Source organism: Phyllostomus hastatus, unplaced genomic scaffold (genome assembly GCF_019186645.2).
Source record: "Phyllostomus hastatus isolate PE091 unplaced genomic scaffold, TTU_PhHast_1.1 phas_contig_38, whole genome shotgun sequence".
Taxonomy (NCBI): domain Eukaryota; kingdom Metazoa; phylum Chordata; class Mammalia; order Chiroptera; family Phyllostomidae; genus Phyllostomus; species Phyllostomus hastatus.
Genome location: NW_025333869.1, coordinates 1,974,358 through 2,000,361, shown reverse-complemented (window position 1 = coordinate 2,000,361; position 26,004 = coordinate 1,974,358). Strand labels below are relative to the sequence as shown.

Below are 26,004 nucleotides of genomic sequence, written 5' to 3'. Positions count from 1 at the left end.
CCCTATGAAGACAGAGAGCAAAGCGGATTATTGGGAATTTCAGAAACAAACAAAAAGAGTCACCTAAAATGGGGAGACAAAGAAAGAACCTTCAATCAAAGAATGGAAAACTCCCCACTAAAAGAGGTAAATGAAATGGAGGCAATCAAACTATCAGATAGAGAATTCAAAAGGATGGTTATAAGGATGCTCAAGGAACTCACAGAACATTAAAAAGAACTGAGTGAGAACTACAACAGTATGAAAAAGGGAATAGAAACTATAAACAAGAACCAGAAAGAAATGAAGAATACAATTTCTGAAATAAAAAGCACACTAGAAGGAATTACACATAGGCTGGATTAAGCACAGGACTGAATTAGTGAGCTGGAAGACAAAGTGGAAATACCCAGGCAGAGCAGCTGCATGAAAAAAAGACTCAAAAAATAAGAAGACGAATTAAGGGAACTGCAAGAAAACATGAAATGCAACAACATTTGAATCATAGGATTACCAGAAGGGGAAGAAAAGAAGCAAGGGATAGAAACCCTGTTTGAAAAAACACTGACAGAAAACTTTCTGAACTCGGAGAGAGGAAAACCCATGCAAGTTCAGGAAGCGCAGAGGGTCCCAATCAAGATGAACCCAAAGAGACCTACTGCAAGACACATCACAATTAAAATATCAAGTTTTAAAGAAAAAGAGAGAATCTTAAAAGCAGCAAGGGAGAAACAAGAAGTAACATACAAAGGGGCTCCAGTAAGGCTAGCAGCTGATTTTGCAACAGAAACACTGTAAGCCAGGAGAAAATAGCAAGAAATATACCAATAATGAAAAGCAAATGCCTGCAACCCATCAAGGCTCTGAATTCAAATGGAGGGCAAAATAATGAGTTTCCCAGACAAAAGAAGGCTGAAAGAATACACCTCCACCAAACTAGCACTACCAGATATGCTAAAGGGAGTACTATAAGAAGACAAAGAAAAAGAGTGAGAGGCAGAGGAACACAGGTACAAAAGGGTAAAAATGAGTAAGTACCTACCAATAATAACCTTATGTAAATGGATTAAGTAATCCAGTCAAAAGACATAGGGTAGCTGAATGGATAAGAAAATGTGACCTGCACACCTGCTACCTACAAGAGACTCACCTCAGAACAAAATACCCACGCAGACTGCAAGTGCAGAGTTGGAAAAAAATATTATAAGTAAACATACAAAAGCCAGAGTAGCAATACTCATATCAGACAAAATAGACTTCAAAACAAAAGCCATAAAAAGAGACCCAAAAGGACACTTGATAATACTCAAGGGAAGAATGCATCAAGAAGACATAAACATAAACATATACACATCTAATATAGGAATACCCAAATATATAAGGAAAACCTTGGAGGACTTCAAGAAAGATACAGACAGCAACACACTTATCCTAGGGGATTTTAACACCTCACTGTAAACCATGGATAGATCTTCCAGACAAATTATCAACAAGGATATTGTGGCACTGGATGATGCATTAGATCAAATGGACTTAACAGACATATATCAAACCTTTCTACCCAAAGAAGCAAAATACACATTCTTTCAAATGCACATGGAACATTTTCAAAGATAGATCACACTACAGGACACAAAACAAGCCTCAACAAATTCAAGAAAACTGAAATCATATCAAGCACTTTCTCAGCCCACAAAGGCATGAAACTAGAAACTAGACCACATGGACTTAAATGATAAATGTAGAACCTTTCATCCCAAAGAAGTAAAATAAACATTCTTCCCAAATGCACATGAACATTGTCAAAGATAGACCACATAACAGCACAAAACAAATCTCAACAAATTCAAGAAAACTGAAATTATATCAAGCATTTTCTCTCACCACAAAGGACTGAAACTAGAAACTAGAAACTTTATCAACCTCAAGGAAAAAACACAAAAACACTCAAACTCATGGAGATTGAACAGAATGCTATTAAAAATGAATGGGTCAAGAATGACCATGGAAGAAATCAAAAAGTTTCTGGAAACAAATGAAAATGAACACACAACAATCCAAAACCTATGGGACACAGCAAAGGCTGTCCTGAGAGGGCAGCTAATAGCAATACAGGTCTACCAAAAAAAGATAAAAACATTTCAAATAAACAACCTAACCCTACATCTTCAAGAACTGGAGGAACAACAAACAAAGCCCAGAGCAAGTAGAAGGAAGGAAATAACAAAGATCACAGTAGAATTAAACAACATAGAGAATAAATGAACAATTCTAAGTATCAACAAATCCAGGAGCTAGTTCTTTGAAAAGATAAACAAAATTCACAAGCCTTTAAGCAGACTCATCAAAAAAAAAAAAGAGGGAGAGAGGACCCACATAAACAAAATCAGAAATGAAAGACGAAAGATTACAACTGATACCACAGAAATACAAAGGATTGTAAGAAAGTATTATGAACAACAATAAGCCCAATAATTTGAAAATCAGAGTGAAATGGATAAATTTCTAGAAAAATATAGTCTCCCAAGACTGAATGAAGAAGAGGCACAAAGTCTGAACAGAGTGATAACAGCTAGTGAAATTGAAGCAGTAATCAAAAAATTCCCAGCACACAAAAGCCCTGGACTTGATGGTTTCATAGGAGAATTTTACAAAACATTTAAGGAAGAGCTAACCCCTATCCTTCTCAGACTATTTCAAAAACTTCAAGAAGTGCAAAGACTCTCAAACTCTTTTTATAAAGCCAGCATCATCCTAATCCCAAAACCAGATAAAGATACAACAAAGAAAGACAAGTATAGTCCAAGAGTGGTGATGAACACAGACGCTGAAATCCTCAACAAAATATTAGCAAATCATATCCAGCAATACATTAAAAAGATCATACACCATGACCAAGTGGGATTCATTCTAAGGGTACAAGGATGGTACGATATTTGCAAATCAATAAATGTAATATATCACATAAACAAAAGGAAAGACAAAAATTACATGATCATATCAATAGATACAAATAATGCATTTGAAAATGTACAACATCTGTTTATGATAAAAACACTCAACAAAGTGGAAGTAGAGAGAACATACCTGAACATAATAAAGGACATATACAAGAGACCTACAGGCAATATCATACTGAATGGGCAAAAACTAAAAGCTTTCCCACTAAGATCAGGAAAAGGACAAGGATGTGCACTGTCACCACTTCCATTAAACAGTGTTGGAAGTCCTAGCCACAGCAATCTGACAAGAAAAAGAAATAAAAGGAATCCAAATTGGAAAGAAGGAAGTAAAACTGTCACTGTTTGCAGACAATATGATAGTGTACATAGAAAACCCTACAAATTCCAACAAAAAACTACTCCACCTAATAAGTAAATTTGGCAAAACAGCAGGATTCAAAGTTAATATTCAGAAATCAAAGGTATTTTTATACACCAACAATGAAATATCTGAAACAGAAATCAGAAAAAAAAAATCCCATTTGCTATAGCAACAAGAAAAATAAAGTACCCAGGAATAAACCTGGGTAAAGCACAACACTAAAGAAAGAAATTAAGGAAGACACAAATAAATGGAGAAATATACTGTGTTGATGGGTTGGAGGAATTAACTTCATCAAAATGTCCATATTACCCAAAGCAATTTATAGATTCAGCACAATCCTTGTTAAAATACTAATGACATATTTTGCAGATACAGAGCAAACACTTCAAAAATGTATATGGAACCATGAACAACCCCAAATAGCCACACTAATTTTGAGAGAGAAGAACAAAGTAGGTGGGATCACTATAACTGATATAAAACTATACTACAAGGCCACTGTAATCAAAAGATTATGGTACTGGCATAAGAATAGGCTTGTAGAACAATGAAATTGAATAGAGAGCCCAGAAAAAAAACCCAAGTCTCTGTGGCCACTTAATATTCGACAAAGAGGGCAGAAGCATAGAATTTAGTAAAAATAGCCTCATCAACAAATGGTGTTGGGAGAACTGGACAGCTACATGCAAAGAAATGAAACTCGATCACCATCTTACCTCATACACGAAAAAACTCAAGGTGGATAAAAGGCTTAAATATAAGTTATGACACCATAAAAGTCCTAGAGGAGAACATAGGCAGGAAAATCTCAGATATTCCATGCAGAATATTTTCACCAATATGTCCCCTAGAGAGAGGGACATAAAGAAAAGAATAAACAAATGGAACCTCATCAAATTAAAAAGCTTCTACATGGCTAAAGAAAACAGCATTAAAATGAAAATAGAACAAACCGTATGGGAAAACATATTTGCCAATGATCCCTCAGACAAAAATGTCCAAAATATACAAAAAAACTCACATGTCTCCACTCTAAGAAGACAAGCAACCCAATTAAAAAATGGGCAAAGGGCTTGAACAGATACTTCTCCAAGGAGGACATTCAGAGGTCTCAGAGACATATGAAAGGATGCTCAGCATCACTAGCCATCAGAAATGCAAATTAAAACCACAATAAGATACGACTTTACACCAGTCAGAATGGTCATCATTAACAAATCAACAAACAACAAGCGGTGGCAAGGCTGTGGAGAAAAGGGAAACCTAGTACACTGTTAGTGGGAATGCAGGCTGGTGTAGCCACTGTGGAAAAAAGTATGGAATTTCCTCAGAAAAGTAAAAATGAAAATTCCTTTTGACACAGCAATGCCACTACTGGGATTATACCCTAAGAATCCTGAAACACCAATTCAAAAGAACCTATGCACCCCAATGTTCATAGCAGCACAATTTACAATAGCTAAGTTCTGGAAGCAACCTAAGTGCCCATCAGTAAATGAGTGGATCAAAAAACTATGATGCATTTACACAATCGAATGGTATGCAAACAGAAAGAAAGAAGGAGCTCTTACCCTTTGCGACAGCATGGATGGAACTGGAGTACATTATGCTAAGTAAAATAAGCCAGGCATTGAAAGACAAATGCCATATGATTTCACCTATAAGTGGAACCTAATCCACAAAACAAACAAGCAAGCAAAATATAACCAAATCATTGAAATAAAAACCAAACTGACAGTAACCAGAGAGTAGTGGGGAGAGAGACAATGGAGGAAGTAGGGGAAGGTCCAGCAAGGATCATGTATAAAGGACACATGGACAAAGCCAAAGGGGTTAGGTCTGAGGGTGGGAGGTGGTGATGGGTGGGGTGCAGGGCCATGGTAGGGTGAAAATGGAGACAACCGTACTTGAACAACAATTGAAAAAAAAAGAATAAAATACTAATAAATTTAATATAAACAGTACCAGATTATAAAGACACGTGTGGTCATGGATTGGAAAACTTAATTTTGTTAATGTGGGAAAACTCTCCAATTAATCTAGATTCCATTTTTATCAAAATCCCAGTGGGCTTTTTCAAAAGTTAACATGCCTATCCTAAAATTCATTTTTATTATTATTTTTAAGTACTCAGAAATGGAAGGAACTCAAAATAGCCCCCCAAAAGTATTGCTTGTAACAAAAAGTTAGGAAACTGCATTTCCTTAGGTGATAAAACCAATCAATCAGTGCACATCCATATAACAAAATACCGTGCATGTATTAAAAGCTAGAGCTCACATGCTTAATGTAAACATTGCTGCATCTATATTGCTTATTCATTCATTCAACAAATATTTGTAGAGGAAATTGTGTTAAGGAAAATGCTCTGTTTGTTTGGTCTTTTTACATGAGGGTATCTTCATGCATATGTTGATATATACACAGAAGTTGTTGAAAGGACCACAAGAAAGAGAGAGCTTTCATAGAATAGAGAGCTCTCTATTCCACAAGAAAGTGTGAGCTGTTTATAAAAACAATGGAATATTACCATGTCCATTTTTTTAAAGATTTTATGTATTTATTTTTTAGAGAGGGGAAGGTAGGGAGAAAGAGAGGGAAACACCAATGTGTGGTTGCCTCTCATGCTCCCCATACTGGGAACCTAGCACACAACCCAGGCATGTGCCCTTGGGTGGGGATGGAACCAGCAACCCTTTAATTCTGCCGGCACTCGGCCACTGAGTCACGCCAGCCAGGCCCTTATCCATTCTTTAAGAGTTTCTAACTACCTGTTGGTTTAGATCAAAATAAATATTTTCCAGATCAAATTTACCCCGACTCAAATGCCCATAACAACTGCTTTGCAATCTGTGCCTTAGATGTAATATAAAAATGTCAGCTTGGTAAAGACTATACAATGGACAATGTTATTTTTCAAAGGATGACTCTGAAAAATGCACATCTTGGTATTCCCAAAGCAACTCATATAGTCTGTGCATACAGTATGCCTCCAATAACTACCTCCAGATTAATGTTGTCCAGTTGCTAGAAGCCATCGTCTGTGCCATGCATGCATTCTTTTCAGTGCCCAGACTACTGCCAGGGCAGCACAATAGACATGATGCACAACTGGAGGCATCTGGAAATAAAAGGGGTAGCTAGAGGAGACACTATCAATGCTCCATTGCAGAAAAAGGACAGTCCCCAGTCCCACAAAATGAGGAACTGTCCCATTCACTAATGACAAGTTTGTAAAAATTATAAAAATTAGAGTTCAAACTCCTCACCCAAATTCTGAATAAATGTTTTGTAGCTAATCACACAATTTAACATGTCACTTCTTAAATAGGGTGTGTAACAAAGTAAACATGAGGGGTCTTAACTGTATAACACAAAATGTATTTGCACACAAAATCAAGCTGCTTCACAGATATGTAGACTTTTCTTCTGGGTATTAAAACCCCGGGGCACCCACCACCCACAGCAATAGGGTCTCTCTGTCACCAAACCCCCATCCTCAAAATTTTTCTTAAGCAAAGTAATTTCAAAATTTTCCGGTTAAAATTAATTTTTAAATGTGTTCATTTTCTCCCTCTCAATCTCTACTATCTATCTAATGGTGTCAGAAGATCTGTGACCTTATTACCGTAATCCTAATGATTTGTGCTCTAAAAGGTTCTGGAGACTTTTCTACACCAGGGCTGTTGTGGGACTGAAATGAGAAAGGCCTGTCAGAAGGAATCAGAAACCCAGAAACCATTAGTTTTTCCAACAACGACCTATAACCTAAATCTTCACAGGAAAAGGAAACATCAGCAAAACCACAGCCTTGAGCAAATCTGACTATTTAAAAGAAACTTTTGTTACTTGGGAGACTCACCAAATCCTTGTGTTTACTTTATTTGGAATTTGTCCATGGTTTTCAAGAAAAGAACACCAGGGCACCCATCCTATCAAACTGTCAAAAGTAGTCTCACAGTTCGCAGGTTATTTTTGTACCTGGCTACCGAAACTGTGCTTCTTGACTATTGGGATTTCTTTTAATTTAGTTGTGCGAGGGGCTATTGTGCACACTCTCTTCCTGGCTGGATGCTGAGGTGGTATGTGGGGGTTGGGCATATGTGGGCGCCACCCAGCACCACCTCCAAATGGAGTTTCTGGACAGCGGATTTCTATTCTTCTTTCTTTCTCTTTTTATGTGAATTTATTTGTATTAATGTGTAATCGCACAGATACTACATGAAGAGTTTCCCTCATAAAAAGGACCACACAGGCCAGTGCGACCGGCCCTGTTCCTAGCCTGTCACAAGGCCGCGTGCACCTTGTCCTCTTCGAGTGGGTCAGCAAAGGACGAGGAGCGTGACGAACCTGAGAACCGCAGGCGCGACATACCCCGCGCAAGGGATTCTCCTCGCCCAGCGCCCCAGAAGCCGCCCCCAGGCCGGCAGAAGCAAGGTGCTCGGTGGGACCTAAGCTGGCTCCCCAGCTCCTCCTTACCCGCTGAGGACCAAGACCCGGAGCCAAGAAAAACCTTCCCAACAGCGCCATGGAGGAAGCAGGACGCCACAAAGAAACTACCTTCAGCTACCCAGCTTGCCTTGCACTCGACAGCGGCTGGAGGCGTGACTGATACCAGGGGGCGGAGTTTGGGCGCCACAGTGACACTGGCGGAGTACTGCTAGGGCGGCCCCTGGGGGACGCGGGGTAGTGGGCGGAGGCTGAGCGAGACTAGGAGCCTGCTGGGGCGGGCATTGGGATCTCTAGTGGACCTGGTCTGCCTGATACCTGCACCCACTACTCTGAGCTGGACGCTTCAGGGCTAGGCTCTCAGAGGCTCCTGCTCTCTCTCTCTCAGCTGTGTGTCCTAGTAGGGTATGTGGAGAGCAAGACCAATGAAATGGCATTGGTCTTGTCAAAATAGCATAAAATATATAAACAAAATGGAGTCACTCATGTCAACCAAGATGGCTGCCAGTCAGTCATGACACTTTTATTCAAAACGGAAACTACCTAAGTCATGTTAGACACATCTGGCAAGAAGACACACCCAAGATATCGCGATGCACACGTATCCAAAATATCTTTGTCTACAAAGCGGAACCCCCCATAAATAGGTTCCAGGGGAAATTCCCCACTTGCCATGAGGAATGCCAAGGCCCTTACCAAAAAACTCAGAAGGATGGAGTACATCACTTTCGAGGGTATAACTTCAGGCCTCTGGTGAGGCAGCTGAGCTCCATACACCAGAGTGCTGCTCCACGCCAAGCTGATCTCCCTTGGCATCAGCTTCCAGGGGCTCTGTGCTGCTGGCTCTGGAAGTCCTTCCTTGCAAGACACTGACAGCTCCCTTGTCCACCATGCTGTCTCCCGGACCTGCTGGCTGCGACTCTGGGACCTGGGTTCCTTTTTCCCCATTAACTGCTGTGTGTGTGTGTGCCCCCATTTACGTCTCTTAGATTGTTAGTATGTAAGTAAGCTATTAATACATGTTGCCGTTCTACTTTGAGTGACCCTGCATTCACCAAAAGCTAAGAGAATAGCATAGTTACCTTGTGTAGCTCTTGTCTATTTCTTGGTGCTAGGTTGCTTAGCAGGCAGTTAGCAAAGCAGTTGCCTGGCTGACTTTCTTGTACAGTACAAGAGAGACTGTATCATGAACATATGGCGACAGGGTGCTGTGTTGATGTCTCCTACAGACTTTGGTTTTAGCTTGGGTGCAAGACTTGAAATCCCTCTTGCCATTTGTATTCTACCACAGGTTGGGTTCACAAGTCTACAAGTGTATTGAAGGCCCTGTGAGAATGTATATCCTCCAGAAAAGCAACAAACAAACCTCTGCTAATTGTTCTGGGCTCATCATATCAGTGAAATTTAGGAATTCTGCTGTCCAGGACATGCTTTTTTTGTGTGTTCTGTTTAAGAAAAATTTACTCATTTCTTGATTATGTTTTCTTTTAAAATGTTTATTTTATGTTCATATTTAGATCTATGATCCATATGGAGTTATGTTATTGTTTGTATGTGTATGAGCTATAGGGTCAGTCTTCACTCCTTCTGCAGTGTTTACCAATATCCCCAGAATCCTTACTGGAAAAACAACCTTTCCATCATTGCTCATTCTGTATCATTACTTTTGAAAATTAAATTACTTATATGTGTGGGTCTCTTTTGGGTCTTTCTATTTTGATCCATTTGCTCATTTTCTATCCTTGTGCCAATAGAACACAGACTTAAAACTGTAACTGTACATTTCATTATTTGGTAGTGTAAGTACTTCAGCTTTGTTCTTCAAAATTGCTTTGATTATTCTCAGCCTATGCATCTCCATATATATTTTAGAATCTATCAATTTCCACTTAAAAAATCTGAGACATTGAAATTACATTGAATCACATTTTGGGAGAAATGACATCTTAATAATCCATGAATGTGGTATATTTATTTAGGACTTAATTTTTGTCAATAACATGTAACAGTAATATTTTATATCACAACTTTTAATAGATTTATTACTGAGTATTAATGCCTTTGGTGCTATTATCTATTTTATATACACAATTTTCTATTTATTTTTCTGGAATAAAGGATACAATTAAATTCTACATATAGACTTTGTATCCAGTAACCTTATTAAATTCAATTAATTCAAATAGTTTTCCAGTAGATTCTTGTAAATTTTCAGTATATGCAAGCATATATTTTGTGAATAAGATTAGTGTGTTTCTTCCTTTTTAATCCATATGCCTTTTCTTTTTATCCTTTACTGCATTGGTAGAGCATCTAATGCTGTGTTGAAAATAAGTAGCAACAGCAAATATGTCCTTGTTTCACTCCTAATGTTAGGGCAAATGTTCAATAATTCACCTTAAGTATAATAAAAGGTACAGTCCTTTCATAAATGTCCTTTATTGGATTAAGGATGTTCCCTCTATCCTTACTTTGCTGCAAGTTACTTATTTCCTTCACGAATGGATATTGAATTTTATCAAATGCTTTTTTTGCAACTATTTATACAATCATAGATCTCTCTCTCGTTCTCTCCGTTATTCTTGTGATAACATCCACCCTTTCATCTCTGGAATAAATTCCACTTACTCATGCTTTAATGTGTGACCAGACTCAATTTGCTAATTTCGTATTTAGAATTTTTGCATCTATGTTCATAACAGAGACTGGAAAACCAGGCTTTATAAGTGACATTTTTTTTCTTCTCATTACAGTACAGAATGCTTTTGAAAACCCGGGCTTCTGTCCTGCCTGGTGTTCCTCAGTGGACTGAGCGCCAGGTGTGAACCAAAAAGGTCCCCTGTTCGATACCTACCGAAGGTATATGCCTGGGTTTCAGGCCAGGTCTCCAGCTGAGGGCATGTGAAAGGCATCCAATCAACATCTCTCGCACCGATGTTTCTCTCCTCTCTTTCTCCCTCCCCTCAAATAAATAAATAAAATCTTTAAAAAAAGAAAACCAGAACTTCTACGATTAGGAATTTGTTCTAGGGTATTTATTTCGTTGTGTGCAGGATGTGAAATGGATTTGTGCAGGAAGAGGTGGCGAAAGATTAGGGGCTCTTGGAGACGGAGCAGAGCCTGCACCAATTAGATCCAAGTGAAAATGGAAAGAATTCAGCTACTGATTAAAGTATAGTATTATGAAACAGAGGTTGATTTGAACTTAAAGACGAGTGAAAATGATGTGTTGACAGGTTGAAATCCTTATCTTCACCCTAATCATCATCATCACCATCATTAGGATCCATAAAAAGAAATGACTGCAACGTAAAGAAATTGCTAACATATGGAATTACTTAAGTGGTGTGTACTAAGAAGTACTGTTTCCCTACGTTGTTTTGGATTTAATTTTTAAAGCTATTTCCATTCTCAATCAGAAAAAAAGCAGATAATCTCATATTGGCGAACACCTCAAAATGGGATCCATACTCCCAAACCCTTAACATACAGCACACTTCCATAGAGATTGCGTTATTCCCTCCTAGGTACAAGGTGACGAAACGGCGTCTAAGCGCCCTCCATTTACGTTTCCTACGCAGGCGCGGTCCCGGGAGCGCGCACGTGACGGAGCCCGCGAGTTTGCAGGCGCAGCGGCAGCGCACGTCTGTACTCTGAAGTTGCCCTGACGCACGTCGCCCGGACACTGAGACTGGATCTATGTGGAAGCTGCTGCCCGACGCGGGCCCAGCCCGAGGTGAGGAGGGAGGAAGGTGATCGAGGGTCGATTTCCCAAGAATACACCCTGGGAGAGGTCTGAGGAATACTTCCGGCTGGGTCCCCACTGTCTTGCCCTCTTCCGTTTACTGCAGGAGGCGGAGCTTCAAGGCCAGGGGGGAGCTTCTTGCATTCGGGCGGGGTGTCGGGAAGGTCGGTAGTGGAGGCGGTGAGGTCCTCAGAGTCCGCAGCGCGGTTACTAGAGGTGGTCCGGCCGCTCCGGTTACGGCTGCCCCTGCAGATTGGTGGCCCGCCGATCAAGTGTCTGGTGTAGGCTGTGGGGTGTCCAGCCGAGAGCAGACAGCTGGCACTTACTGTGAGAAGCTGAGGTAACCCGACATCTGTGTTCTGGACACCTGGGAGGTGGGTGTGACCTGCGCGTCCAAGTCACCGAGACGGAATGCTGTCTGCGTGCTGCTCAGGGTTCCCCGTTGCCCACACCGTGTTTCATCTTCTGCCACTTCCAGTTCCCGTGTTACTCAACGTTTCTCATAGCCGTTGTTTCACTTTGTATTTTCCCAAGGGACTGTCGGGTCAGTCCATCCAGTTCTAAAGGAAGCACATTGACCTTAAACTGCGCCAGGCAAATCTTATTTGCACGGGTTGCTACAGGAGGATTGTTAACACTTTAAATTTAGATGTGAATCAGAGGTCTTTCAGGCTCCACAGTGTGATTTTCCATTTAATCAGTCTTCTGTGACCTTCAGTAAAACTTTACTGGAAAAACACCTTTCATTTATAAGTGCATTGTTAACATCCAAAAAGCAAAATAAAAATATTGCATTGAAGTACTTGTTTCATGTACATGTGTGTACGTGTGTACACGTGTGCATTTATCAGTTTTCTCTTTAATTCCAGAACCTTACCGACTTCTGACGGGTGTGGAGTACGTGGTTGGAAGGAAAAACTGTGACATCCTCATTGAAAAGGATCAGTCCATCAGTCGCAGTCATGCCACCATAACCGCAGGCTTTCCTGCAACAGGCCTGGTGTGTTACTGGTTGTAATTCACTGACTCACAGTCAGGGGTCGGATCATAAAAGATTGCCATGCTGTGTGTGGGAGAATCTGCAGGACCTTTCACTTCATAAACCTGTTAGGTTTTTTTAATGTTAAAAAATTAAATATATTTTTGCAGCAGTACAAGTAGTATTTACCTACTTTGATATTTGAAGTTTCTGTTTCAGTATTTTACAGTTTATCTTAATGATTCAGAAACTCCGAGGAAGAAGAATGTATTTAGATTTATTTACTTAAGCATTCATTGAGTGCTTACAGTGTACCAAGCCTGGGGAAGCAGTGAACAGGTGCTCAGGTTTCCTGCTTTAAAGGGTTTGTGCAGCTTTGTGAATACACGTGTTTCCTCAAACAAGGTGGGATTGCACGGTAGGAACTAATTTGTTTTATTTGCAAAGATAACTGATGCTGTGCCCCACAGCTTCTTTGAATGGCATTGAGTTTGTTTGGGTTGGTTGGTTTTAATTACAACTTCGGTTGATAAAAGTACTAAAAATACCTACAAACAGCTGTGCTGGTGATAATGCTGGTGGTAATGAGAAAAAACTATTTTTAGCAAGTATGACATACTAGCAGATGCTGGATCTATTCAGTAATAGGTTTTGTGTCTATTCTTAATGGGTATAGAAAAACATTGAATATTACTGACTGGTAAAACACTTTAAATTATTTGTTGTTGTTTTTTCCCCAGAGTCAAACACATCAAATTGCTATATTGACAATAAAAGATAATTCTAAGTACGGTACTTTTGTTAATGAGGAAAAAATGCAGAATGGCCTTTCCCAAACATTGCAGACAGGGGATAGAGTTACTTTTGGAGTATTTGAAAGTAAATTCAGGTAAGAATTTTAAAAATTGATGTTAAAAGTAGAGCACTTTATTTTGCATCTATCAAATTCTAAATGACATGGAAATCTAATTTAGTTCCACCTTAGCACAGTGGTGTACTTTATACCACACGGGTCAATGGGTCTTATCAGTCATAAGAAGTGAGCAACGGGAGGAAGAGTTGAGTGAGCCCTGGGAACCTTGATTTTACGTAGGTGAAAGTATAATGTTAACTGTGATTGTTGTTTTTTCTTAATTGCAACTCCAGATAGAGGGAATGATGATTTTTATTAGTTAGAAAGTTTAGTTACACATAAAAAAGTAAAATAACACATGTGATATGACCCTCAAATTTAAAGTTAAGTTGCCGTCTCTGTATCCATAACAACTTCATGTAACTCATTTTCATTCACAGAGTGGAGTATGAGCCTTTGGTTGCATGTTCTTCTTGTTTAGATGTCTCTGGGAAAACTGCTTTAAATCAAGCTATATTACAGCTTGGAGGATTTACTGTAAACAATTGGACAGAAGAATGCACTCACCTTGTCATGGTAGCAGTTAAAGTTACCATTAAAGTAGGTAACATGCCTTGTTACTGTGTTAAAATGAGTTCTATGAGTTTAAGCTTACTCACTCACTATACACAGTTGTTTTTAAAGTCATTTAATTTAAACCCATCAGAACTATTGTAAATTTATATATGCCATCCCCATGCCTTTGTATACCATTTAGGCCAGAATATCTTTTTGGTAATGTGTTTTATTATGTGATACAACAGAAGCACATAAAATTATATTTCAGATTTTGATTTAGCATTTTTAAAAGTGATTTTAATGTTATCTGTTCATCAGGATTAACAGTGGATAGCTTGTGTTTTCAACCTAAGAGCAAAGTGATTAGAGAGCAACTGCCCGTCTTCAGAATTAGTATCTCCTGTCTCATCAAGTTGTCTTCCTCAAGTCTCTGTCATCTCATGCTCTTTTATTTGGTTTAAGACCTTAATCACAAATACTTCTTAGAAGTTCCTGTAGTTTACTATTGCCCTAATGTACTCTTAACAATGTATAGATGTTAGGTATGTGCCTTTAGAAGATGTTGATTATTCATTAAAACAGCAATATATTTTGGCATGTTTTCAGAGTCTCATATCTTCATCAGGTTTACCTTATTTTGCTGTGTATAATGAGTACTGTTTTGCCTAAAATTTTTAGGGAAAAATAAGGATGCACATTATATATGGTGTAATGATTACACAATCCTGTGTATAATGTACACAAAAACGTGGGTGCACATTATATACAGCAAAATAGGGTAATTTTATCCAAAGCTAATTGAAGAAATGGGGAGGTGGTCCATCTTTTTTTAATAGGATCATAGATATGTAGGATTGTTTTAGGTTAATATCTATAGTGAAAAACAACAAATAATTTAGATTATTTTATTAGATGATAGAAACATCTTTTAGTATCAGACATAATTAAATCAGAGCATGTGTATTAGAGCTACTGAGGTATCATAGAGGATGGCTTGCTGCTCAGATTGAACCTCATATCAAACTTGTACCTTGGCAGGGTTATCTCTGACCAAGGATCACCTCATCTTTGCAAGTTTATAAAATTGATTTATCAATTCAACAGAGTACTGATTTATGCTGTTACACCCACAGATAAGAAATCAGAATGTTCACTTACTAGTTTATAGTGGGGATGTACTCTTATAGTGATCAGAATATTTATGTGTGGACTCTTAAGATATCAAGGTACCTGAGAAACAGAAGAGGTAACCGTGCCCTTGCTTGGTGGGGATATAATATGAGCTGAGTCTGGGACAGATGTGGAAACTAACACCCATTCATCAGAGCACACACTATTCTAAGTGATTGGGACCTGCAGCCACCATATGGCTCTCCCTTTTAGAGTCCCGGATATACATCAACAAAGGCTTATAGAGCTGTCCTTTTCACTATTTCTGATCAATTATGCCAAAAAAGAAAACCTTGTTATTTTTTGGTAAATTTTCCAAAAGTACAGGTTAGCTTATGTTTTTAAAATCATTGAATGTTAGAAAAAATAGAACTTAAAAGGACATTAAGTTCAATTTTAATTTTCTGAGGAGTAAATTGAGGCACGGAGTAATAATCCTTTGCTCACGACTACATGTTTTGAAGCTTACTCGGTCCAACTTTTGCTTCATACAAGAAGTCAGTTATTTCATTTTCATTGGTGTCTTTCAGATTCCGTTCTTGAGAGACATCCCAAATTGCTCACTCATATTTAGGTAAAACCTCATGTTATTAAAAACATACTTAAATTCTTTAGCTGGATTAATTCCTAGAATTATGCTGAGCGGTTATTTTATTTTCATTGTCAGCGATGGTATTTTCTAACCTTCCTCAAATTTTGTGGATATATCTTATTTGAGGCTGATAGCTTAATTTCACTTACTACCTGAAGCCCCCACTGCATTTGTATATTCTTATTTTGAGCTTTTACCCAACCCCAGATTGTTATTCCTTTGTTTACATTTTTGAAAAGATTTTATTCCATAGTCACAATCTGTTGGAAAGGCATTTAGGCTGAAAAGGTCTTCTCTCATGTTTACCTCTTGATACTGTCTTCTCTAGGGCAGATGTTACATTGCCTCAATCCTAACTTATACTTTTTAGCATTTTAATGTTTTTAAAATTATAATACATTTTAATTGATTTTTATGTTGTTCAACCTCTCCAAATAAGTGTTTAAATTAATACTATAATTGGTAGGTTTTATAACTTAGTAATTATGTAGGGATTTGTGTACTAAGTGAAGCCGTGACTGAACTGACTTATAGATTGTGGCTTCTTTATAGAGAGATGAGAGGAGAAGAATAGAATAGCCTCTTTGAAGTCTATAACCTAAAACTTTTCTTTAAAATAAAGTAGCATGAGTATTGTATTAACATATGTTTTCTTCTTTTTAGACAATATGTGCACTCATCTGTGGATGTCCGATTGTAAAGCCAGAATATTTTACTGAATGTCTTAAAGCAGTTCAGTCCAAGAAACAGCTTCCACAAATTGAAAGGTATATTGTATACCTTAAATATAATAAAATATGACAAGATGTATGATAGCACTAATTTTATTTAGGTTAATTTCCTCATTAATGACTGAGAATGTAATGTTATAGTTCAATTTTATTAATGGAGATTTTTGTTAAAATGTTAAGAAAGGGTCCCTAGATTCTTTGTTGGTTATTTCTTATCTTGGTAAAACAGTATTATATATGTGCCAGTATTGAGAGAAACACACTGAAGGACAGTGATAGCACAGAGAGCCATTAGCAGAGCACACGAACCAGTGACAGGGTCCTGCACACGGGCACTGAGGAGTAAATTGAGGCATCTCACTAATTAGTTAGACATCTAACTAATGTGCCCTGGCAGGTGTGGCTCAGTGGATTAAGTACTGGCCAGCAAACCAAAGGGTTTCTGGTTCAATTCCAGTCAGGGCACATGTCTATGTTTCAGGCTAGGTTCCCCACTAGGGGACAAGCAAGAGATAGCTATACATTGATGTTTCCCTCTTTTTCTCCCTCTTTTCCCTTCTCTCTAAAAATAAATAAATACATTTTTTTAAGGAAAAAAAGAAGCCTTCTAGCCAGTCATTCATGTTGTGCCTGGTTCACACGGCAGATTCTTCATGGCAGGCCATCAGAGGCCATGGTCAGGAACCTTGTGCAGATCCCAAAAGTTTTAGAAGCTTTTAATTTTCAAGTCAATATATGCTTCTCATTTATTAGACCTTTGGCCAAAAAAAAAAAAAAACCAACAATATTTAAATCAAAGACATTCAAAGAGGGCTTATTTCCTCATTTTTCTTTTTATCCTCTGTCTTACTTTTGCTTCATCTAATTTTTTCTTTCTTTTGCACAGGTCTTCTGCAGGGCCCAGAGCTTTGAGGCCATCCCACCAATACTTGTGCACTACTTGCGGTTTATCCCTGCCATTATTCATTTTCAGGATTTCCCACAAATTTTCCACCCAGCAAGTCGTTGTTCACAGTCGACTTAACTGGGGGATTTTTTTAGGGTATCCAAATCCTGTCAACTATACTAGTTGTAACACAGGAGGTTGAGTCTGTGGTTCTCAGCTGTTGGTTCAGATAAGCTGAAAAATCCACAAGGGAGACTGGGTAGAATAGACATGGCCTTTATTATTTACGTTACAGTGAACTTCAGCAGTGGTAGGTTGGCAAGCAGGACCACACACCCCATGTCTCTTAAGGAGTCTGAGACTAAGGAGGCACACATCCTATTAAACTACATTACCTTAGTGTAAAGAAAAGGTCAAGAAGCAGTTCCAGGACAGAAAGCCACTCCCAAAGATAATGAGGAAGTTACAATCCATTTTTGAAACAAAACAGATTCCTTCTGCCTAGGGGCCCCCTGATTAGCCCTCAGCCATAGGAGGGGAAGGGCCATGTCCATTGACTCCACAGTTTGTTAGAGCATTGTCTTGGTAAGCCAAGGTTTCTAGTTCGATTGTGGGTTAGGTTACACACAAGAATCAACCAATAAATACATAAATAAGTGGAACAACAAATAGATGTGCCCCTCTCTCTCTCTGCCCACCTTCTCTCCCCTCCCACTTCCCTTTCTTATTCCCTCCCTCCCTCTCTCAAAAATCCATAAATGATTATTTTTTAAAGTATATGCCTGAATGTAAAAAAAATCCTTTAGAAATAAGAGGGACTTACCATTTATTTGAAATTTTTACAAAGTTTTATATTGTGGAGGGATCTCTTAACTTCTTGAAACAGCAAGCTTTGTTCTGGAAGAGAGTCCTTGCATTCATCCAAAACTTGCTGGGTATACCAACAGTGTGAGGTCCCAACCACCCTTTACCATGCCATTTCTCTAGGATGTCTGCAGTGAGAAACCTTGAGAGATGAGGCAATATCTTCCTCTCAGGACAAAAAGCAGGCCTGCTTATCGTCTGTTATAAAACTGGTTCATTCCCATGTTCATTGTAACATACCCACTATGTAGTCCTTTTGAAGGCATTCCCCTGGGATTTATTTGGGAAGGAGACATGCTGCAAACATGCTGAGGCTCGCTGCTTGTTTTGTCTCTGACCCAGGAGTCTGTATCTTCTGACAGTATCCATGAACCAGAAACAGGTTAACTTAGTGGTTTGTAATGAAATCTCAGATCCAAGAGACTGGAATGGTCTCAGTAAATGGAAGTTTAGGAAGCTTATAGAGCTGACCTTACCTAATCAATCAAAATTCAAGGCAAAGAAATATAGCACATAGTAGGAATTTTTCTTGGAGATAGACTTCATATTTGTAAGTTTGGATGTCAATATGATTCAAGCCTTTTGATATCACTAAAAAGCAATATAATAAGTAGTTTTGGAAATCATGAAATATGTCTAAGGACTAATGAAGTAAATAGCTGTCCATATGGTAAGAATGTGTTTTGTGAGAAACCACCAAATTGTCTTCCAGAGTGGCTGCACCATTTTGTATTCTCACCAGTAGTGAATGAGTTGCTCCACATCCTCATCAGCTCTTTGTGTTGTCAGTGTCCAGATTTTAGCAATTCTGATAGATGTGTGGTATCTCATTGATGGTTTAGTTTCCATTTCTCTTATGACATGCGATGGATGTCCTTACTTGGAATTTGTATGTTTCTTTGGTGAGATGCCTATTAAAGTCTTTGGCCCTTTTTTTTTAAACAATTTTTCATGTTAAATTTTTATTGCATTTGGGGAAGTAAAAATACAGTATAGGGAATATAGTCAATATTGTAATCAATATTGTAATAACTGTGGTGACAGGTGAGTATTTTAAATATCTGGGGGATCACTTTGTATAAAGTATATGATTAGCCTTTTTTTTTTTTTTTTTACTGTTTTAAGAGTTCTTTGTATATTTTGGATAACAGTCCTTTTACAAGTATTTTTTAGTCTGTAGCTTTTCTTACTCTTGATACTGTCTTTTGCAGAACAGAAATTTTTTAATTTTCATGGAGTACACCTTATTAATTATTTTTTAATATGCCTTTGGTAGTATATCTAAAAAGTTACCTCCATTGTTAAAGTTTTCAGGTTTTCTCATGTTATCATATAGGAGTTTTGCAGTTTTTTATGTGTTATATTTAGGTCTGTGATTCATTTTGAGTTAATTTTTGTGACAGTCATGAAGGCTGAGTCTAGATTTATTTTTCTGCACATGGATATCCAATTGTTCCAGCACCATTTGTTGAAAAGACTGTCTAAGCTCCATAGCTCCAGTAGCTGCCTTGCTCCTTTGTCAAAGATTAGTTATATATGTTGGTCTATATCTGACTTCTCTGTTCTCTTTCATTGAACTGTTTGTTTTTTCATCAGTATCACACTCTTGAGTACTGTAGCTTTATAGTGAGTCTTGAGTTCAGGTAGTGTTAATACTCTTAACTTTGTTCTTCAGTATTGTTGGCTATTCTGAGTCTTTTGCCTTTCCATATGAACTTTAGAATGTGTCTATTCACAAAATAACTTGCTGGTAGTTTTATTGGGTTGGCACTGAATTTATAGATGAAGTTGGAAATAACTATCAGTTCAACAGTATTGTACCTTTCACTATCCACAGACATTAGTAATTTTTACTAGAAGGCAGAGATAAGCTGAAAGGTTGGTCACTTATGAATAGCTGTAGCAAAAAGTCTGAGTATATAGAAAGTTGAAACTGGACTGATGAAAGGCTGAAAATCTGTTCATTTTTCTTCCCTATTTTCTTCTTTCCCTCATTTCCATGGATGATTAAGATGTTTTATAGCATTAAAGAGTTAAAAGATTATATTTTTAAATCTCACTTTGGAAATTTTAAACTGACAAAATACTGTAAGTCTTAATTTCCTGAGTTTCTCCAAAGAGATCTGTAACAAAACACTCATAGTAGAAATTCACAGAATTGGAGTGCAAATATTAATATGTATTGGTTCCCAAGCAAACACAAGATGCTGATAGAATTTGATCTTTATGGATGATATTTCTCTCAACCTTTTGTAATTCATTTGCCTTGAGTCATATGTATATACAATTATATCTTGTTATGATTGTCTACTCTTGGATTATGTATTTTCAGGGAATAAAGAACATTTCTGCTGTTCTCTGTGGCATGTGTTACCATATTTCTAGGAAAGCATTTGGATACTTTTTGTCATTTTGTCTCAGATAAAAACTTTTTTAAAATATTGGTATTATGTAAATTAAGCCTTTCTAGTATCTAGAAACACTCCATTTGCAAATTTAATGGCATGTGTACAGAGTAGTTTATAATTACAACATACTTTAATTTTTTTCTTTTTTAACAGTTTTTATCCACCTGTTGATGAGCCGGCCATTGAAAGTAAAAATATTGATCTGTCAAAACGGCAGGAAAGAAAACAGATCTTCAAAGGGAAAACATTTGTATTTCTAAATGCCAAGCAGGTAATGTTCTAAGCTAAATTTTCCTAAAGAAGACATTACATACTAGGACAGACTACTACTGTTTTCAGTAGTTGTTAATGCATTTTCTTTTGAGATTTTTGTGTAGAGGTTTGACATGGAATAAAAACTGTCCAGGCACTAGTGCCTACCCTTTATATTATATAATCATATACATAGATATTATAATAATTCTTAACATCTGTCAGTTGGCCTAGTAAGTTTACATAAATGTGTAAGTTGGAAGGGGAAGGGACTGGTTAAAGTTCTCACTTGCTGGGTTAGTAAACAGGTGTTGAATGTCTTTCATGTTCTGAAGTGGGGATTCCAGGAGTATTTGTCACAGGTGGGAAATCTTGCCAGTTGGCCCTGTAGACAGTATGATGTTCCAGGGCTGTGGAGGTGCCTGTGAAGCAGGGATTTTCTCAGAATGGAATTTCAGATTGTCTTCTCAAGAAGCAGGACCAATTCTATGTCAATTTTTTATTTTACTATCAAGTCAAAATCTTACAATTTTTAGATTGTACTCAATAAATTAATTGTGGCTATTTTATTACTTTTTTTATTTTTAGCATAAAAAATTAAGTTCAGCAGTTGTTTTTGGAGGGGGAGATGCTAAATTGATTACAGAAGAAATTGAAGAAGAGAGTTTCTTTTTGGCACCTGGAACTTGTGTTGTTGATATAGGAATAACAAATTCACAGACCTTAATTTCTGACTCTCAAAAAAAATGGATTCATTCAATTATAGATATGCTCCAAAGGTACTTTATTTTTCTTTATTAGTAAAAAGAAATATGCAAGTAGGTGGTTTTACAGGTGACTTCTGTAGTACTCTACATAACATTGAAAAAGTAAAGACAATAATTATTACAAAGATTGTATTATGTATGATACTTGTATTTTGTTTAAGGAATCTTTTTCTATTAATAGATCATATTATTCACCTACATATTTTACTAGTATTTTGATATTTTATTTTGAAATTTGTTTTTAATCTACCCAGAATGGATTCTGTTTATATTATAGGTCAACAATGCATGGGCACAGTTTGACTTTTCCTCCTTTACTGATCAACACCACATTAACATCCTCATGTCCAGCAGAACAAGATTTCTGTTCTTTTCTTCAGAAGCATCCTGGCTATTCTTGGCTCTTTATTTTTCTGTATGCATTTTAGAGTCATTTTTCTAAGAAACTTTGTTGGGAATTGGATTAGGAATTTCACTGAACCCACAAATCATTTTGAGGAGCATTAATGATTTTTATAATTTCTCTGTAGAGATCTTAAACACCTTTTTTTAGGTATTCCTAGATACTACATATTTTCTGGTAGATATTATATCTGTGGTATGTGTAACATAAAGACATGATATTTCTTTAAATATATTTTCTAATTGTTCACTGTTGATGGATAAGAATTCAGCTGAAATTGACATACTGTTCTTGTATCCTGCCACCTTGCTTGGCTCCCCTTGTAATTCTAGTAGTTAGTCGATAGGCTTTTTTTGTATAAATCCTATCTGTAAATAATGATATTTCTATTCCATTTTTAATAGAATGCTTCTAATACTTCCCTCTCTCTCTGTCTATGTTGTATGCCCACTGGGATCTCCAGAGCAGTGTTGAAAGAGAGTGGTGATAGTAGCCACATATGTTTACACTGTTTGCCCATCAAAGATGACAAAATGTCTATATAAGATTATTGTTAAATATGTATTTAAAATGTTTTGTTTTGATTTTATTTTATACAGCTAATCTTTATAACTAATTTTCATAGTAATATTTTCAAAAACATTAGTAGGATAGTAAAATATCAATTTTAAATTGCTTTAATTATAAGTAGGTATATGTGGTCACTTATTTATAATACTTTGTAAAATCTCTTTTTTTAGTATAATATCATTATAATCACACATACAGTTGAACTTAAAGTTAAGCTAGTCAGTACATTAAAAAAAAACAAATGTTAAAGCACCTGAAAAAGACCTTGTAAACTACTGTAGCCTCTTAAAATATTTTATAATAAGTACTAAAAAAAGAGTTTTGTAGTTCTTAAAATTTGAGGTGTAGTTTCTATATAGCATTATATTAAATTATTTTTGTTTTATAAATTCAATCATTATCCACATTATAGAATAACAGAAGGTAGATTCACCATAAGATTCCTTAACACGTGTAAATATGTAAAATGATCACTAAACTTTAAATCATAACACATAGATTCAGCTCATACGTATTTTTTGTACTTCCTTCTCTCCTCCTCCTCCCAGCTTCTTTCTCTCTTCTAAATTTTCTCTTAGGAGTTTAGTAATCATAGGTTTGCATATAAAAAATCTTTATTGCTTCATATGGGTATTATTTCCTTTTTATTCACAAAATTATAGAATTTTAAAACTGAAGACTCTGTATCCTTTGCTCTAGACCTTTATAGATGAAATAACTGAGTTAGTAAAACATGGTAGACTTGCCCAGGGTAACATTGCTCATTGAGTAAGCCAGCACTCTATATTTGAAATTCTCTCCATACCATAAAATTGTGCCTCTTGGGAGTGTTGGTGGGGAGATAGATTCAGCTTGACATCATCTTAATAAATTTGTTAGTTGGAATATATTTTCATACTTAAAGCATTTTATTCTTTTAGGCAAGGTCTTAGACCTATTCCGGAAGCAGAAATTGGATTGGCAGTTATTTTCATGACTACAGAGAATTACTGTAATCCTCAGATCCAGCCCAATACAGGTAATTAAGCATTATTTTACTGAATATTTAGCAACTTTATTATGTAAATTGATAAATAGGCTGTCTGCACATTACTGTATACTTGCTGGGGGTGACCATTTTCAACATCTTTTAAAACTCACCTTTTCCATTCAGTCACTTACTCATTTGATAAATATTTGTGTCTGCTATATACTGGGCACTATTCTAAGTCCTGAAGATACAGTAGTGAACAAAGTAAACTAGTTACCTGTTATTATGAACTTCATATTCTAAATATCAAGATTCAGACAGTTAATAGGCAAGCAGACAGACACTTCTGATAAGTTCTTTGGCCAAGTACAAAGGTAAAGCTAAAACACGGTGAGATGGTAGTGATTTGGAGCGGACTGTTGTAGGTGGTGGTCAGGAGGGTCTCACTGAGGATGTAACATTGGGGCCTCAGGCATTCTGCATACGAGTAAAGGCCACTGAGGGGATCTAGGGAGAAAGTGCCTGGGAGAAGGACCTGATCACAATGGCACCTGCAAGAGAATGGATTCCAGGATCCAGAATGGGAGTGGGGATATGAGTGGAAAACTCTCATGGAGGTCCAGATGGGAATGCCAGGGGCCTTAGACTGCAGTGGCAGCCATGGAGAAGCAGAAGTAGATTCAGGGCATATTTTAGAAACAGCTTGTAGTTTTTAGCATAAGTCAGTGGTTGCTGGTAGTGCTGTTACTGAGATGAGAGATGTAGACTGTAGTCAGCTCAGTGTTGACTCTCATAGCTGGTATAGTGGGAGGCATCAGCACTTGACCCTTTGTTATTTAAAATACATTCCTCTGCTTTCAAAAATAAGATGATGTTGCTGTCATGATGATTTATTTATTCTTTTCTGCTTGCTTTTGTACCCTAGATATTTTTATGTTTTTTCTCCCTTAGGAACTCTCTCTTCTCCTCTTTACCTCATATGAGAGCATCCATTCTGTATTGCTGTGTATATTTGTTTTTTTATAGTTACTTATTGGCAATAATTGGACTTGGCTAAAGAAGACAGCACTACCTCATCTTGCACCCAGGAGTATTGTTCACATTGTGGCCCACTGAATGGCCACCTATAGAATTGAACAGTATCTGTCCTGAGTGGCTGTACTCTGCCACCTGGCTCAGACAGGTTAGGAATTTGCTAAGCTAAATTTTGGAAGGAATGAGCGATTAGAGCAAGGGTGTCAAACTCATTTTCACCAGGGGCCACAGTTGCCTTCAAAGGGCTAAAATAATTTTAGGACTGTATAATTGTAACTACTCCTTAACTGGTAAGGAGTTGAAATTACATTCAACCCATTGAAGGCAACTGCAAGGCTGATATGGCCCCTGGTGAAAATGAGTTTGACACACCTGCATTAGAGCCTAATGACCAGGAATTGCTTAGGTGTATAGGTCATTACTAGTAATGTTTAGTAATAGTAGTGGCTCTCTCTTGAGTTTGCAGACACTGAAGCAAGCAATTTACATACGTCATCAAAATTTGGCCTGCACAATGATTCTTTAAGATAGATGACATCATCTGTACTTTATAGATTAGGGAACTGATGTACAAAGAGGTTAAGAAATTAGCCAGAGGTCACATAGCAAATCATTTGATTCATACTAACTCTTAGGTGAAAGCTATTATGATTTAATTACACTGCAGTGCAGATGGCAGATACTTTGTGAAGTTTTGAGAAATGGTGTTGAGTGATGGGGAGCAGATCTGAAAGGATAGCAGTCTGAAGAAAATTTGACAGGCTAGTATTTTATGATGGATAAGAATGCTTATTCTCCTGATATCTCTGCCCTTCCCGTTGAGCACACTAGGTATAATTTTCTGTCTGTATGTAGCTAACCTTCAGCTACAAAGTTTTAAATGCTTGTGAAGTTTCCAGTATGTCCAGATAACTTAGCTTGCTATAATTGTGCTATGTTGAGTATTTCCCCCGAAATTATGACTAACATTCCCAGAATACGTTGTTAGCGTCAAAGCTGAAGACAACTTCTCAGCCTCTTAGAGAGAAGTGCTGCAGTGTGGATACCAGAGAGAGCTATATTAGAGAAGCTGTACTACCTCAGAAATAGCATATATTATAGGTGTTGTTTTATTGATAGTGATTTCTGTTCTTTTATAGAAAAAGAAAAACCTGTCAATAATTTCAGGCTTTTGAAAACACAACACAAAACATGTTACAGCAGCCCTGGCTGGTGTGGTTCAGTGGATTGAGTGCCAGCCTGCGAACCAAAGGGTCACTGCTTCAATTCCCAGTCTAGGGCACATGCCTGGGTTGCCGGCTAGGTTCCCCAGTAGGGGGCATGCAAGATGCGACCCACACATTGATGTTTCTCTCCCTCTTTTTCTCCTGTCCTTCCCCTCTGTCTAAAAATAAATAAATAAAATCTTTTTAAAAAAATGTTAAAACAAACAGAATTGTGTGTCTGCATAGCTCCACCTGTCCCAG

The 26,004-nt window shown here is 37.4% G+C and overlaps 2 protein-coding genes across 4 annotated transcripts in view; one reads left to right on the top strand and one right to left on the bottom strand.

Annotated features, from left to right (window-relative positions):
* DECR1 (2,4-dienoyl-CoA reductase 1) overlaps nucleotides 1-7,909 on the bottom strand; it is a 32,698-nt gene extending 24,789 nt beyond the window's left edge. The window contains exon 1 of one of the 2 annotated variants that reach the window (XM_045842177.1): nucleotides 7,786-7,909. In XM_045842177.1, coding sequence (XP_045698133.1) covers nucleotides 7,786-7,836 — 51 coding nt within the window. In that variant the 5' untranslated portion in view covers nucleotides 7,837-7,909. The remainder of the gene's footprint in view (nucleotides 1-7,785) is intronic. The other variant, XM_045842178.1, reaches the window with a different exon arrangement.
* A 3,424-nt stretch (nucleotides 7,910-11,333) lies between these two features.
* NBN (nibrin) overlaps nucleotides 11,334-26,004 on the top strand; it is a 53,639-nt gene continuing 38,968 nt past the window's right edge. Inside the window, exons 1-8 of one of the 2 annotated variants that reach the window (XM_045842212.1) lie at nucleotides 11,334-11,491; nucleotides 12,370-12,500; nucleotides 13,220-13,368; nucleotides 13,773-13,932; nucleotides 16,316-16,419; nucleotides 20,695-20,812; nucleotides 21,382-21,572; nucleotides 23,454-23,551. In XM_045842212.1, coding sequence (XP_045698168.1) covers nucleotides 11,455-11,491; nucleotides 12,370-12,500; nucleotides 13,220-13,368; nucleotides 13,773-13,932; nucleotides 16,316-16,419; nucleotides 20,695-20,812; nucleotides 21,382-21,572; nucleotides 23,454-23,551 — 988 coding nt within the window. In that variant the 5' untranslated portion in view covers nucleotides 11,334-11,454. Of the gene's footprint in view, nucleotides 11,492-11,626; nucleotides 11,841-12,369; nucleotides 12,501-13,219; nucleotides 13,369-13,772; nucleotides 13,933-16,315; nucleotides 16,420-20,694; nucleotides 20,813-21,381; nucleotides 21,573-23,453; nucleotides 23,552-26,004 lie in introns of those variants that run through there. The other variant, XM_045842214.1, reaches the window with a different exon arrangement.